The sequence below is a fragment of the Pelecanus crispus genome, chromosome 6 (assembly GCF_030463565.1).
Source record: "Pelecanus crispus isolate bPelCri1 chromosome 6, bPelCri1.pri, whole genome shotgun sequence".
In the NCBI taxonomy this organism is placed as follows: Eukaryota; Metazoa; Chordata; class Aves; order Pelecaniformes; family Pelecanidae; genus Pelecanus; species Pelecanus crispus.
The window spans coordinates 7,395,717-7,411,577 of NC_134648.1; the positions used below are offsets into that span (position 1 = coordinate 7,395,717).

At 43.5% G+C, this 15,861-nt stretch overlaps 1 protein-coding gene across 1 annotated transcript in view; it reads left to right on the forward strand.

Moving 5' to 3' along the window:
* The first annotated feature begins 9,273 nt into the window (after positions 1 to 9,273).
* Positions 9,274 to 15,861, forward strand: part of BBOX1 (gamma-butyrobetaine hydroxylase 1) — a 32,601-nt gene continuing 26,013 nt past the window's right edge. Inside the window, exons 1-2 of the mRNA XM_009480236.2 lie at positions 9,274 to 9,657; positions 11,354 to 11,468. Of these exons, the coding sequence (XP_009478511.2) occupies positions 9,274 to 9,657; positions 11,354 to 11,468 (499 nt within the window). The remainder of the gene's footprint in view (positions 9,658 to 11,353; positions 11,469 to 15,861) is intronic.

A 15,861-nucleotide genomic window follows, 5' to 3' on the forward strand; every position in this document is an offset into this window, starting at 1 on the left:
TAGGTTGGAAAAGACCTTTAAGATCATCCAGTCCGACCATTGAGCTAACACTGCCAAGTCCACCACTAAACCATGTCCCTAAGTGCCATATCTACACGTCTTTTAAATACCTGCAGGGATGGGGACTCAACCACTTCCCTGGGCAGCCTGTTCCAATGCTTGACTACCCTTTCTGTGAAGAAATTTTTCCTAGTATCCAATCTAAACCTCCCTTGGCGCAATTTGAGGCCATTTCCTCTTGTGCTATTGCTTGTTACTTGGCAGAAGAGACTGACACTCAATTTGCTACACCCTCCTTCCAGGTAGTTGTAGAGAGTGATAAGGTCTCCCCTCAGCCTCCTCTTCTCAACACTAAACAACCCCAGTTCCCTCAGCCGCTCCTCATAAGACCTCTGCTCCAGACCCTTCCCCAGCTTCGTTGTTCTTTGGATGCACTCCAGCACCTCAAGGTCTTTCTTGTAGTGAGGGGCCCAAAACTGGACACAGTATTCCAGGTGCGGCCTCACCAGCGCCGAGTACAGGGGCACAATCACTTCCCACGCTATTTCTGGTACAAATCCGTACCATTAACTCTGAAGATACAGACAAGTGCCGCTCCATCTGAAACAGCAGGGTTGTTTTACGCCACAACATAGGCTCTATTTGGCCATAGTCCCACTAAATCTTGCCTGTAAAGGCCATCTTCTGTATTCAGTGATGTTTACTGTGGGCTACAGCTGGCATATAAAGACCCCAGTTTGGTTTTTTCTTTCTTTTTTTTTTTTTTCCTCCTGTATTTTTTCTTTCTGTTTCTGTTCTAAGGGCATGTGGCTCCTCACACCGAGCGAGGGTAGCCAGGACACTCTGTGCCATATTTCTTCCCAGGTCTTTGCTTTGGTTGCACGGTCCAAAGAGGGTTCTTAGTCTGTTCTCTTTCCTCACCAGAAAGCGGGAGCCTGAAGTGGCTGGGAAGTGTTTGTCACACACGGGGGAGAAGCAGCCACGGGGAATGATGGCTTTTCCCACCCCTTCGTCTTCAAATCAAGGCCAAATGCCTTTTTAAAATCCATCCCTCCGTCAGGCGCAAGGTCAGCGCCGCGGTAACAAGGAAGCGAGCGAGCCCGGTTCTCCACGGTGTGTTTTGTGAACGAAGTAATTTACGTGAGATCCCCCTTAGCGCGAAAGACATCCCCGAACCGAATTCCCCGGGGAGCACCACGCGCGGGTGGGCTGCTGCGGGCGGGAGGGCGCTGCGGGGGCGGCGGCGGGGGCCTGCCCGGGGCCGGGCCTGACGGGGACCGCGGCCGGGCCGAGCGAGCCGAGACCCGCCACGGACGGGGCCGGGCGGCGGGCGGTCAGGTAAGGGGAGCCGGGCCGGGGTGGGGGAGCTGGGCCAGGTCGAGGAGCAGCCGGGCCGGGTCGAGGAGCAGCCGGGCCGGGGTGGGGGAGCCGGGCCGGGTCGAGGAGCAGCCGGGCCGGGTCGAGGAGCAGCCGGGCCGGGGTAGGGGAGCCGGGCCGGGGTAGGGGAGCCGGGCCGGGGTAGGGGAGCCGGGCCGGGGTGGGGGAGCCGGGCCGGGTCGAGGAGCAGCCGGGCCGGGTCGAGGAGCAGCCGGGCCGGGTCGGGGAGCAGCCGGGCCGGGGTGGGAGAGCCGGACCGGGTCGGGGAGCCGGGCCGGGCCGGGCCGGGCCGGGGTCGGGGAGCAGCCGGGCCGGGTCAGGGAGCAGCCGGGCCGCGGTGGGGTGGGAGAGCCGGGCCGGGTCGGGGTGGGAGAGCCGGGCCGGGTCGGGGAGCAGCCGGGCCGGGTGGGGGGCTCGGCCCCGGCCCGGTGCCGCGGAGCAGCGGGCGCAGGGCGGGCGCGGCGGCCCGTGGCGGAGCCGCTAACGCGGCCGTGGGCCCCCGCGTCCTTCCCGGCCCCACGCGTGAGCGGGGCCCCGGCTGCGGGAGCGCGAGCCCCGCGTCCTTCGCGCTTCTGCGGGGGAAGCGCGCGGCGCGGCGCGGCGTTTGCATCCCGTCTCCTGTGCAGGAGCTGCCCGTAAGCGAGCGGCTCTGTCGTTTACTCTCCTGACGCTGATTTAGAAGATTGAAAGCTGGAGTGGGACTGAAGCCAGACTCCCGACCAGGAATCCTTCAGACGCTGTCTCTTCCCGGGCCTTCATACACAGTTATATGTGGAGGTGAAGCACCGTAAACGGGCAGAGGTTTTTTCCCTTTATGGTATGTATTTGCTGCTTTGTTTCTGTTGTAGTCTGAGATAAGACCATCAGGCAAATGTTTTCCTGCAGAGCCTTGGTACACGTGTTGGTTTTAGTCTAGGGTTATTCTTTTTCTGAAGTTTGCATTATTTTTTGACTCGGGCAATGCTTACAAGATAAAAATCCTCAGTGCAAACTGACGCCAGTTCGGACTCTTCCCGCATTTGTCTAAGTTTTTATGGATCCCTGTTAAATTCTGCTACATCCTACATGCACCTGGTTACATTGGCCACCTTCTGATGCAGGAAACTGGTTTAAAGTGTCCTGGTTTCGGCTGGAACAGAGTTAATTTTCTTCCGAGTAGCAGGCACAGTGCTGTGTTTTGGATTTAGTAGGAGAAGAATGTTGATAACACGTGGATGTTTTAGTTGTTGCTAAGTACTGCCTATGCTAGTCGAGGACTTTTCAGCTTCCCATGCTCTGCCAGGGGCACAAGAAGCTGGGAGGGGGCACAGCCAGAATAGTTGATCCAAACTGCCCAAAGGGCTATTCCATACCATATGGCGTCATGCTCAGTATAGAAACTGGGGGGGGTTGGCCGGGGAGCAGCGATCGCTGCTTGGGAACTGGCTGGGTATCGGTCAGCGGGTGGTGAGCAATTGCATTGTGCATCACTTGCTTTGGATATTATTATTATCATTATTATATTGTTATTATTATCATTACTGTTTTACTTTATTTCAATGATTAAACTGTTCTTCTCTCAACCCAGGAGTGTTTCTCACTCTTACTCCTCCGATTCTCTCCCCCATCCCATCGGGGCAGGGGGAGCGAGCGAGCGGCTGCGTGGTGCTGAGCTGCAGGCTGGGGCTAAACCACGACATGGTTATGATACACTCATTATACCCTTCGATTCTCTGCAGCTTTTTAACCTTGTGTGAGGAAAATATATGTTATCCAAAGTAGCTCATCTATCTTAAAGTACCATTAAGCGGAATTAATTAACTTTTAAGCAGCTGTGCGGGTAAAGCTGACAAACATACTGCTGATGTCAGCAAACGGGGGAGTCAGGATGATGTCTAGTGCGTGAGGTTTGAGGAGACTGAAGGAGAAATAGAATAGTGAGCATTACCTTTTAACTGGAGAGCTGGGGAAGACTGAAAGTGTAGCCTCCAGGTGATGGGGATCACCTTAAATTGTAATTGCCTGTCAGCATCCAGGCTGACCCTCGTCGTGCTGCTGAGGATTACAAGTGCATAATGACAACGTGGACAGAAAATCCTTGAGCCTAGGATGGTGTTCACATGGGACGGTGCGACTCATAGGAGCTATTGGTAGTGTTTGTTTTAAACTATGCAAATCTGAGGTCTGATAACTGAGAGCAGAGTTATGTATGGTGTCTTCCAGGTTCATGCAGATGACAGTAGTTCAGAGACAAGAAATACGGAGAGCTGTGATGCAGAGAATTTGTTTTGCATTATCAGTTGCTCTTCGATTTGACCATGGTTATAAGCATGCTAACTTTAGGTGAACCAGTGAGTTCTGCTTCTAGTTTAGTACAGAATGCAATTTCCAGTGTAAAATAGCAGCATAGGGATAAGTGTCTGCCTGAAAATTTTGAGCGGGCAAGGGGATAAAAACTCCTGGAACTCTTGCTGGTAATTTAGCCTCCATTAATTTGAGATTGGCATCCTACTTTTATTGTAAAAATGGAAAAAAAAAATGAAATAACAAGGCAAACCTCTAAACAACCATCAAGAATTGAAAAACTACACTGAACATGATAAGAGAATCCATGTTGTGTTATTGATTCCATTAAGCATCTTCAATAGCCTCCTAGAATAAGAGTTGTTTTTTCTGCAGTGGCCCGGCACCATCAGCCTCAGGCATTTGGATTTGTTTTTCTTACCAGTAGCTCATCTGTCCCAGACTCCAGATTTTTTGAGACATAAAGTTGTATTTCTCTATCATTTGGGAAAACAGCAGTATAACCCAGTAGTTATAGTTGTGCAAATTACTGATCAGGAATGGAAATGGTTGTTTCACCCGGTTACACCATTTACAGATACACTTACTCATAAGGGGGGAAGAATGTTTTCTTTGTCATTGAGTGGGAAGGTAGTAGTTGGCTTCTGTGTGGTACTTTTAAGTGGGCAACTGCAGGATTTTCTGAAGATACCAGTATGAACTGTTCCAAGTTCTTCACTGCCATTTGCAGCCTCAGCTTAATGTCCTATACGTGCTCAATGTAAAGAAAAATCACTTAATTAGAAACCAGGAATAACACCAAGTTTCCACACAAATCCACCCAGTCTATAATCACCTTTCCTTTCCTTACAGCATGCTGGAAATGGGCAGAGCCATCAGGCTGGGGTTTCTTGTTCATGTGGCAGCTAGGGGCTTGCTAGTGCTACTCGAGGGGTATTTCATCCCAGCTCTATGCCTTCTGTCATCCATTGCTCCAGGAAGGAGGAATGCCAGCACCAGGCTGCCTTTGTCATTTCAGCAGGAGCTGGTAGTTACCCTCTTCCCCCTTGCTGGTTTGGAGTGCTGGAGGCTGGTGGTCCCTGGGAGGGTCAGAGTGGCTGGGTGCTGCGTCTGCGACCTGCAGCTGGATAGCCTGACCATCCAGGTGTTGCACGGTGCAGGTGAGAAAGCGGGGGCTCAATGTGCCTGACACGCACCTGGCACACAGGTCCCAGCTGGGAAGGTTGAGCACAGTAGTAGAAGTCAGGATAAATCCCCAGTTGGTGTGAAATGCCTCATTGGAGTAGTCCAGCGAAGACATGCGAGGTGGCCTCTGTAGAGAACTTGACCCAGAATACTCTGCCACCCCACTGATGCAAATTGGGGAAAGATGCCAACAAAGGGATAAGTTTCTGCTGTGATTCTGTGTGTATGGGACAAAAACTAGACTTGCAGATCTATTTAATTTGTGTATCTAAGACGAAAAACATCTAGAGGGTATGCTGTAGCAGATATTTTTAATCATTGTCATCTGGGTTTTCATTTTAATAATGACACCATGATATGACCAACTCAAAGAAAACAGTAAACAGCCTTTTTATTGTTACAAGATTTCTCTTGGTAGGTGGCTAACCCGAAAAATTGCTTTACAGCAAAGACGGAAACAGAAGTTTAATGCTAACACTGTGGTGTATTTAAAGAGCAAATACTAACTTCACCACAAGGGAAATCTTTTTGCTATAATAATTTTTATGGCTGCTTCTTGCATAACCAGCAAACTGAATAATATTACAGCTGGAGGGCCCAATTCTCTCCTAATTAACAGTGGTCTTATGCAGGTACAAGTTCATTGGCTTCAATAAATAGACATAAAGGAAAGATCTGAACAGGTCCAGGAGTCTTGGGGCAGAGTAACAGTAGACAAAGTAGATCTGCATATTAAAAAGCCACATGTAATGTTTTTTATTAATATTGCAAAGTGCCCAGTGGAATTGTTTCCTATCCTAAATGTATCAAAGGCTCCTGCTGCAGCCTGTGAAGGAGATCCTCCCCTCTCTCTGCAGGATGCAGTGGCTGTTTCAGATTCTGGTTATGAGGACTGGAAGTATTTCAAGGGAGTACTTTGTGAGGAACAATAGGTTTGACTGATGACACCAAAAACTGCAGTCTCGTGGAATAGGACTACCACTGACAGTAGTGTAGGCTTTCTCTGTCTGGCAGTAAAGTTCAGAGCTGCCACCATCCACGATTCTCCCAGCAGCATTGTGTTTAGTGAATTGTACATAGCAATGGTTGTCTGTAAACAGAATCATCAGTTAATCATAAAATTAATGCCATGAAAAGTAGTCTTGCTGAATGTAAACACCGACAGTGTAACATCCGTGTTGGAGCTAGTTGCTGAGCTAGTGGAGAGAAATAAGGGTTCAGTTCCTCTCATCCTAAAGCAGGTTTCTGGCAAGGTCAGCTGACTTGTGATCCAGATATGCCTGTTAGTTAAGAGTGTTGGGGATGGTGCACATGATGCTCAGGTGTAGGTCACTATGGTACATGTCCGAAGTTAGGTGATGTGAACCCTGCTGTACAAGCCTCTCACATCCAAGCAAAGGCGAAAATTCCCATTTGGCTTATGGCCTTTGCCATTGTAACATAAATTACATGTAACTCACCTCAGTATCTTCCAGAAGTTTTATTATTCTTTTTTTTATCTAGAAATTGTGTCTGGCAGGATTGCTTGCATCTCTTTTTTTTTTTTTTTTTTTATAAGGTTGAACTTTTGTTCTAAAGCATTTACAAAACTTACTGTCACAGATTTAGAAGAGATTCTGTTTGACATGCGCTTTGTGTGACTGAGTTATCCATTACCCAGTGAACAAATACCAGTTAAGTGACTTCTGTGATAGGAAGACAATAAACTCACCTCAGTTTCTTGCCATAAAAGAAAATTCTGACGTGGTTTTCTATTACCATTAGTGTTATGAGGAGTCTCTTAGAAGCAAGTTCAGATTTCTTAATTGAATGGTAAAATAGATGCCTAGAAGCCCTTTGAATCTGGCAAGCTTCATGCAGGACTTGAAACTTAGTGATGCACCTTCTCTGAGAGACAGTCAGAAAGTAAAGGCTTAAATATTTTTTCCTGTCCCTTGTTTTGCCATTTTGAAGAAAAATATTTATAAGTTCATATGCAACATCCAGGTAGTTACAACCTCGATGCTAAAGTTAAAAGAAGAAGAGCCTTTCTTGGGTTAAACACTGAGCATATGAATAATACTTGAAGTATTTGGTAAGCCACTCAAGTGAGATGAGAAAATTGTGTACAAAACCAGTACATGAACTACTGGATGGATGGATGGATGTAATGAATGTATGAAATACATTATGGACAAACTATGTAATGTGTATTATGTATTGTCAGAATTTCCCCTGTCCCCCTCTGGTAAGCCAGAGGAGCTTTCTGGTGGCCTTAAACTTCAGAAGCAAATTCTGGTTCTCATGGTGTTGCCTTAAGCAGATACCTACAGAAATACCTACTTATATTTAGTACATGGAGAAAAGCATGTGTATCCCCAGAGGAGCTGGGTAGTTGGTTTTGGGAAGAGTTGTGTGTGCTTGAATTCCTTATACACTGAAAGACAGGTGGAATAAGTTGATCCAACCATTGATGTTGCTCATATGCTTTCCAGCAGTGTTCTTAAATTCAAGTGGATGTGTGTGCCATGCTTTGTGCTGCACAATTCAGCATTGCCAGATGTCAGGCATTTTCTGATGTTACTTACCCTATCGTGCCTTGCAAGGTTTTCTGGTGTGCAGCTGTCTGTTCACCAATATCTCAGGTAAACTGGATAAGAGGTGCATGTGAGGATACTCAGTTCTGTCTGCATCATGCTGGATATGGGTAGTACTAGCATTTTAGGGATTCAGATAACTTCATATGCAGAAGGGCAAGTATCAACAGCCTCTGAGTTCCCTAAGCAATTAGGCAACAGTTTTGTGACTTGCGCTACTGCATCTTAATTGTCTGAATTCCATCTAAACTATATTCTGGTTGCTTAAGTCTATTTGTGGATCTGACCCATTACCATCAGGTAATCTGCTGCCTTGAACAGAGAACTGTCCTGAAACCAGTACAGATGTAGCAAAAGTTTACAGTGGGTTAAAATGGCCATCCTCTTTTTTTTTTTTTTTTTTTTTTTTTGTTTTGAAACCAGATGTTCTAAAGTTTCAGTATATTGGAAACCTTCATTGTGTTCCAGTACTTGTCTTTTGTTTCAAGGAGATTGGAATAAGTATCCAATTATCACATATTAAAATCCTTAAAACATACCACATCTTTTGCACTCATACGTAATAAAACCTTGTCCAAGAAATCTCAGAAGGAGACTGCAGCCAATCTTGTGGTATAAATATTTTTACAGTTAGGAGGAAAATTGGGTTACGTGAATAATTCTTTGGAATTAAGCTGAAGATACGCATATATATGTGTATATATATGTACACAAACATACATATGCAAATATATATATAAAAGGAAATACATTTAATCTGGATATAAAAGAGGTTTAGGTCTGTATGCACAAAACTAGCTGTAGCTTGGACTGCATTGCAAGTGAAGGTTGGTAATTGCTGGGTTCCAATGGGACTGCTGTGTGCACACGAGAGAGTAGAAATCAATATTCTGATTTGCTATACTCAGTCAAATGAAAGAAAACAAAAGGAGACCCAAGGGTCCTGTACAACCTAGTTCTAACTTGTAGAGAAGGAAAAAATTAAAAACACCTTCTGACAACACCAGTAGGTCTTAAGGAGTCAAAATACTGAAAACAATGAGGTTTTTCCTGTGCAAATACAGCTGGGGAGACTTTGATCCTGGCAGGGCATCAATACTTTGCCCTGTGAGCTTAAGAACAAATACAACAGGAAAAGATACTGAATAAATATGCAATATTTGAAATGGTTAAGCACTCTATTAAAAATATATCTAATGATTTATTGTTTCAGGGGGAGGCCAAGTATTTTCCTGGATAAGAAAAACATTAGACCAGAAGTTCTTTTCTAATTTAAGATTTGGATGCATCATCTTTCTGCAGTACAGTATGCAGCTAGCTTTAAATAAAAGAGTGTATCTATAGAAAGCTGGCTGTGAAAGGAGAAAGGAGCTCTTGTAGAACTCTGTTGCTGTAGCTAAAGTCATGTTTACAAGAGATGGATTCTGTGTTCTCTTTTCCATAATAGCCACAGCAGGAATTAAGGTATGTGTACTTTAAAGCTTTAGCTTTTGAACGTGGTTGGTAGTAGCTCCTGCTTTTGATTTGTGGAACTCATCTTCAGGTGCCTTTTTAAAAGAGACTATTTGTCCGATACATATTGAACTGACTGCAGAAACAAAAGATGGCCAAGATGATGAATCAAATTGAAACCCTGCTAAACTAAGGGATTTCTTAATAGATGTGCCTCAATAAATGTAAGCAACAGATAATGAATGTTCTTAAAGGTTTAGGTAGGAGGGAGGGAGGGGAGAATCATCTTAAAATCGTCTTTCTGCTATACTGACTCCTTCAGTAACAAACTGCTCTTCATGGTGTTTTAGGAACTCCATGAAGGCATTCTCCCTCCCACGATTTCATTAAAGAAGCCAAAATGTGGAGGGCGGTGGCTAGCGTCCTGCTGAGGGCCAAAGTCCCTGGAGGCCGGGCGTGCTGCCTGCTGCCGGCACAAAAGGGCAGGAGCCTGCTCACCGGGACCCCTCGGCATCGCTGGCGGGGCACTGTGCCGGGGGTCCGTGCCGCCCGGCTGCTCAGCATGAGCCCAGGGATACAGAAGGTGGAAGCTTCGGGCGCAGGTCATTTCGTCCGCGTGGAGTGGGAAGATGGGAGCGAGAGCCGCTACCCCTGCGTCTGGCTGAGGGACAACTGCCAGTGCCCCCGCTGCTTCCTGCGCTCGGCCAGGGCGCGCAAGCTGGTCTTCGAGGACCTGGACGTGAACATCGTGGTGAAGGAAGTCGCTCTGGCAGATAGAAAAAAGGTATTTGAAGCAAACCTTCATTCGCCCTCTCGTGAAACTTGTCTAACAATGCTTGTTAATCTGTAAATTAGAGGCAGTCCCAGGTTATACTTTAATCGCAGTTTGTTTATCCGCAAACCCTACCGTGTATTTGCAAATCTTTTAGGAATAATCACAATTTGGGGAACCCGGGTCTTCCCCCGTTTATATGAAACTTCACCTTATAGATGTTATGCAGCGGCCGCAGAAACCCAGGCTTCAGTTTTTAGAATATAACTATGCTTTTTAAAATTCTGCTCTGTTTCTCCATGACCAGATGTTGAAAAGAAAATATAGGCATTCCCCACACATTTAATTACACTTGCACTTTTTTTTTCCTCATTATTCTATAAGTAAATGGCTTGAAAATCAGAAACACAAATGACAAAGTGATTATGACCTTAATCTATAACAAAAATATTAGTTTATTAGCTAATTTCCAATGTGCAAAAGACTTCATCTTAAAGCAAGCACTCAAACCAAAGTTGAACCCAATATTCAGAGTTGGCCTGGTGTCTGTATCTGTATCTACCTATCTACATTAACATTTGTTCATGAAAAAGAGAAGGCTATTGGGCAAGAGAGGATAGGCACTGCTCTCCCTATGATTTTTAATCTTTCCTGCCATATAAAAACCTAATATATCATTTAGATTTTATAGGTTTTATTAAAAGCAGTACATGGCTCCTTTGATATGCAAACTCATTTCCTTCATTTTACAATTAAAGATGTTTCAAACATGTTAAAGATGCAGCAGTCAGCCCTGTAGCAGCTGGGGCAGCCGCGCTGCAGGGTGAGTTTGCAGAGGTTGAGCCGTGCGGGAGCATGGCCCACTGCAGGGTAAGGGTCTGTACTGAGGAATTCTGGGCTCCCGAGTTGATTGTTTGTTACCAAAATTAATGCCGTGTAAAGTCATGCTTTAAATAGGCAAATATATTATGATAGTAGAGGAATTGTCTGCTTCCACTTATACTCAGGTACTGATGAAAGCACAGCACTAATCCTAAACTGATACTGGTGTTTTACCATCATGTGAACAAGCAGAATTATGTGAAAAGGGAATCGATACCTACTCAACAGCCTTGAGAATACAGCTGAGGGTGCATGCTGCACTGAGCTCTTTCAGTTCATGATAAGCAAAGCCATATGCTTTCGTTCCATGTTTTTTCAGGAATTAAAAAAACCAACACCTTTTTAAAATTTATTTGAAAGAGGGAAGACTTTGCAAAACTAGGAAAGGGATTTCTCTTCTAGCATTTCTTTTTTGCCTGTCTTTCTTGTCCTTTTTCTTTTTTTACAAGCTGACAGTGTTTTGGAAGATATTTTTGCTCTCTTCTGAATTGTGGTGAAGCGCTCTCCCCAGTGATATGTGCCAGCTTCTGTGATTCTCCTCTTTCTGCTAAGCACAGCTCCCACAGTGAAAGCAGACCCCACAAAACAGCAAATTAGGTCATGGGTTCATGTGAAAATGACCATTTATAAAAGGTGTCAGAATTTGGATGATGTTCAGGTTGGGTTTTCATTACTTGTTTGCCGTTATGCTCCAGGGAAAGTTTAACTGTGATATTATTGATCTAAACATTGCAATTTTTCAATTTCTAAGGGTTTTTTTGGTTGTTCTAGGTGGTGGGGTTTGAATTTTTGTGTTCTAAAATTATCTTTTGTTTTCTGTTGAAAGATCTCTATTACATGGCCCGATGAACATGCAAGCGAATATGAAGCCGAGTGGTTGAAAAAACGATGCTTCTCTGAAGAAGCCAGAGCAGAAATGCAAGAAGATTTATTTTTACCAGGTAGGAATTAAAACCACATCTGTCATGCTTGTTTCAAATACAAGGGGTCTGACCCTGACAGTCCCGGCTAGAGGTCCCTGTGTGAGGACCAGGTCTACCCAGCTGGAGCAGTGGCAACCACTCTTGGTGCCCAGTGCCAGGCTGTGCGTGCACAACAGGGACCCATGGTTACCCTTTCCCTCTTCTCTGGATCTGAGAGGAGTTCAGCTGATTGGGCTGCATTTACTTTCCTAAAAGCCTTTTCTTTCCAGAAAGGGTTAGTAGGTCTGAAAAATGAGCCTTGTGGACCAGCAGTGGTCTATGTGACAATGCAAGTGTGTGTGCAGCGTTTAAATTATTTAAATTTTTATTTTTAGAAAGATTGCAAGGGAGTTATAACTGAATTTTTAAAAATTCCCTTTTCATGGCCTTCTGTTAAAAAGTAACTGTGTAGCATAGCAACGTCCAGGGCTGAAGTTCAGGTTGTGTTTGCTCTGTGTCCCATACTTACTGCGGTAGTTGACCGCCTTTTGGTCGTGAAGCGTTTTGTGCAACTGGCGGTGTAACATTTACCCTGTACAAATCACTCACCCTCTTGAGTGAATAATTATAAACACACTAGGTTTCTCCTGATGCACATCATCATTTCTTTGGCAGCCTTTCAGATTGTGAGCATGGAACGTGTGAAAACTTGCAAGATTTCTGCTGCTGCTCTTGACAGTGTTCCTGTGAGGTCTGCTGTTGCAGAAAGTTGTGGATCTATATTCAGAGCTAAGATGGTATCTGTTAAAACAGGATATTGCTTTAGAAAAAAGAAACTAGAGGCAGGCTAATGGTGTGAAACTCAGATCCAGGTATCAGTTTCCACGGAGCTCAGCAAAAGGCAAATCAGTGATTGGTTTATGCTCCTTTTTTTGGGTGGTTTTTTATTCTAACAAAGAAAAGAAAGTTTGTTTGGGGTTTTTTTTCCCCCTTGAAAGATGAGAAATGGGAAAATATGTGGCCCTAGGTATCTCCTGCACCTATCTGAGCTTTGTTTGGCACTTTAGGGACAAGTGAAGGGGCCAGTTATCTTTCCCAGTTTCTGCAGGTCAAATATTCCTTATCTCCTAGCACCTGTTCTCCTGTAACAAAAGTCAGTTCTTAAGATTCAGCCTTTTATATCTGGCTTAAACTTAAGTGATGAGTAATATTTCCATTCATTTCAGTGGATCATATGACAGACTCTTCATAGTTCAGAATGGAACTTTTTCCCCTAGTGATATAAAAGTTCATGTCTACTTTAGCTTTGGCAAGAATAAACTACACTGTTTACTGTTTTGGGGGCTTGGGCGTGTTCCCAGAATGAACGTGGTGAAAATGCAAACCTCATTCAGGGAAACTAGACTTGATTTCTCAGGTAGTAAGAATTTTTGTCTGGAAAAATGAAGATGCTGTGGAAGCTAGCAAGATATTTTGTAGCCTTTGAGTGTATCGATGCAAATCGAATGTTGCTTTAATTAATGCCCAGGCAAATTAGTTTAGATCTCTGGTTACATTTATTAGCAAAGGTATCAGTAACCGAGATTTTAGTATTTCAGATGTAGTGCTACTTTTTTTCCCACATTATGAAGTCTAACTCTGCTGTGATTTGCCTTCGTATGCACACATTTACACAGTGCTTATTCTCAGCATCTAAATACAATGCTTGTTCTGGAGGCCAGTTTTCCCCTCTGCTATCACTGTTCTCCAGTGGAGCCATCCAGGTAAAATATACACCAAAGATACCTTCTACTCTTTGGGCAATGCTTTTGCGAATTCTGTTTGGTAGCTCTGAAGAAATATGTTTCTAAAAGTTATGCTAAATAAGGTCCTGCATTAACTTTGGCTTTGTTTAGCAGTGTCATCCTGCTCTTCCTCATATTCTCAGAGAAGACTTGGCTCATTATGATGGACAGCTTCTCCCAGCTTTTCTCAGGTTTCAGTTGCAAAAAAAGCTGCAGTTATAAAGCATGTGAGTTTGCTTGTTGGCTGTTTAAGAACCTGTTTCTCATTGTGTATCAGGGTAAGTTTAGAATTCACTTCCTTCTGGTCAGTGGAGTTACACACTGCAAATAACATGCCCTTAAGTTGCTAATCATATCCCAGCAGTGTAGTATTACAGACGATGATATGGAATGCCGGCCCTGCATGCTGGTTCAACAAATATGAGAGCGAGATCACCAGACTGCTGTAGTTAGAGGTTAACCTTCACTGCTGACATTATCATAGCTGTGGCTTTTTTTTCCTTTTTTTTCCTTTCTTTTTCTTACAAGTGGTTATTTGCTTTTCATGTTGCTTTTATGATGTTTTTTCATTATAATTTCTGATTCAAAAAACTACGTCAGACGTGTCAAACCCAAAAAGAAGAGCAGGTCAGATTTTCACTGTATGATGGAAGGGACTATAAATAGCTCTATGGCAATATGTCAAGATTCCCCTTTTAAAAACACTGCCAGATCCTATCCATGTAGTATGCAAAGTCCGCTGTTTGTGTATATTGAGGCTCATTTCAGCCCAGCTTCCAAGATACTTCCAAAAGAGCAGCAAAAGAACCATCTTCTACTTCTCCAGCTCTGATGTCTCAAAGATACTCTTTTTTTCCCTACTGTTTACTTGTTTTCTCCCCAACAAACGTCACAGGAATGAATTACCACCTTGTGAAGTCTCTCTGTAACTTAGGTTTTGTGTCTGGTAGAAGAAGCTTGTGGGAGACACTGAGTATACCAGGTGCTTCCCAGTATCAGGCCTCTCACTGCATTGCATTGCATTTGCTGAGGCTCATTTTCAAAGACCCTGGCACCCCAACAAAAGGACGTGGGGGGAAAAAAAAGATTAAATAAGATAACAATGATGTTTTCCTTTTGGGTGGAGGAGAAGAAGATTCAGCAGAGGTAGTACCTGGTGCTACTCCCATAATTAATATTTTTAACCTTAGGTTAGGTTATGGTTTTAACCTAAGGTTAAAGGTTTCAGATGATGATGGTCCTTTAAAACGTGATAATATGATATTGGATATATATCCAGCTCCACTGAAGTTTGAATCAGGATGTTAACAGCATCAAAGGTGCTTTCAGTTTCTCTACTAAGTCCTGAGAGATGATAATGTTAAGAGGAAGAAGTTAAAAGTTGTTTTTTACTAAAAGAGTTTGGTCATTTGAATTTATCCTGTAGTAATAATTAGTAAGAGCTTCACCCATGAGTATGTATATAGGCTGCTATATACATAATACACAATATAGCAAAAATACATTTGGTCTTCAACAAACATTAAAATTCACATCGTAGACAAAATAATTTTAGATGAGGTAAGTTAATCTATGATGCCTAGACTTTCTTTCCCATATGACTCCAGTGTAGAAGGTTTTGCACTGTCCCAATCTGCATAGTTAATGCTGAATAATTTCAAGTGTTTGTTGGTGCATGCGCATTGTCTTGCACGAACTGGGCAAAGGCCATCTTCTCATTTTTTACAAACACTAATGTAGATTGCTTTTTATGACTAACCTGGTATGATCAGAAAAAGGAATTCTTTTTTTTCTCTTTTTTTTTTCCACCCTCAAATTATCGCTCTGAAATTGAAAGAGGCAGTGACTCATTAATTCTCTCAAAAGCAATTCATTCTTCTGATTTGGAAAAGCGCATCGGTCTGGGGTTTTATTAGTCATAATATAAATGGTCAATAAAGACACAAAATAATTCTACAAGACCTTTGTTTTTATCCCTTATGAATTGTTCAGCTACATTTGTAAACACAAAAGATTTTTAATTTTGCAACCGCAACTGTGCTGTGCAAGTGAGACCTGAGGCTGCCCAGGCACTAATGGCTCATTCCTATCTTTCTTCCCCCTTCAGCTTTTAGAGCTTATGTTCTTAGATTTCTACTATAGTACAATGGAAACTACATTAACTGTGGTTATGCAGTGGGAAAAAAACGTGCTATGCTGACATGATGAAAATATTGATGAGTGGGATCAGTTACCACCAGGAAATACCGGGAAAGAGTACAGCCCCTGTTCAGTGCAGCTTCTTGGTAGATTTTCAGGCTGAAGGGGTTTTGCAGATAAAAATGGGAATAAAGTTCCTGTTGTTCGCTATATGGGAGAATAACATGCCCTGCGGGGCACAGCATTTTCTAAGACTTTCATATAGACTTTTTTAAAAATATTGTTAAGTGGAAGAACGTAAATATCTTCACATCACAGGATCTTTTTGGTTTTATGATGTATACTTTCCTGTCCCTTTTTCCAAAGAATTATGGACCTCCTAATTTGTCAAATTTGTAAATTTTGGACAACATATAACATTTTTGTCTGGGGCTGAGGAGAAGGAAATCTTTATAAATGCTGCTTATTTTAGCATAGACGTATTACTTGTCTCTCTCCTACTAGTGTTG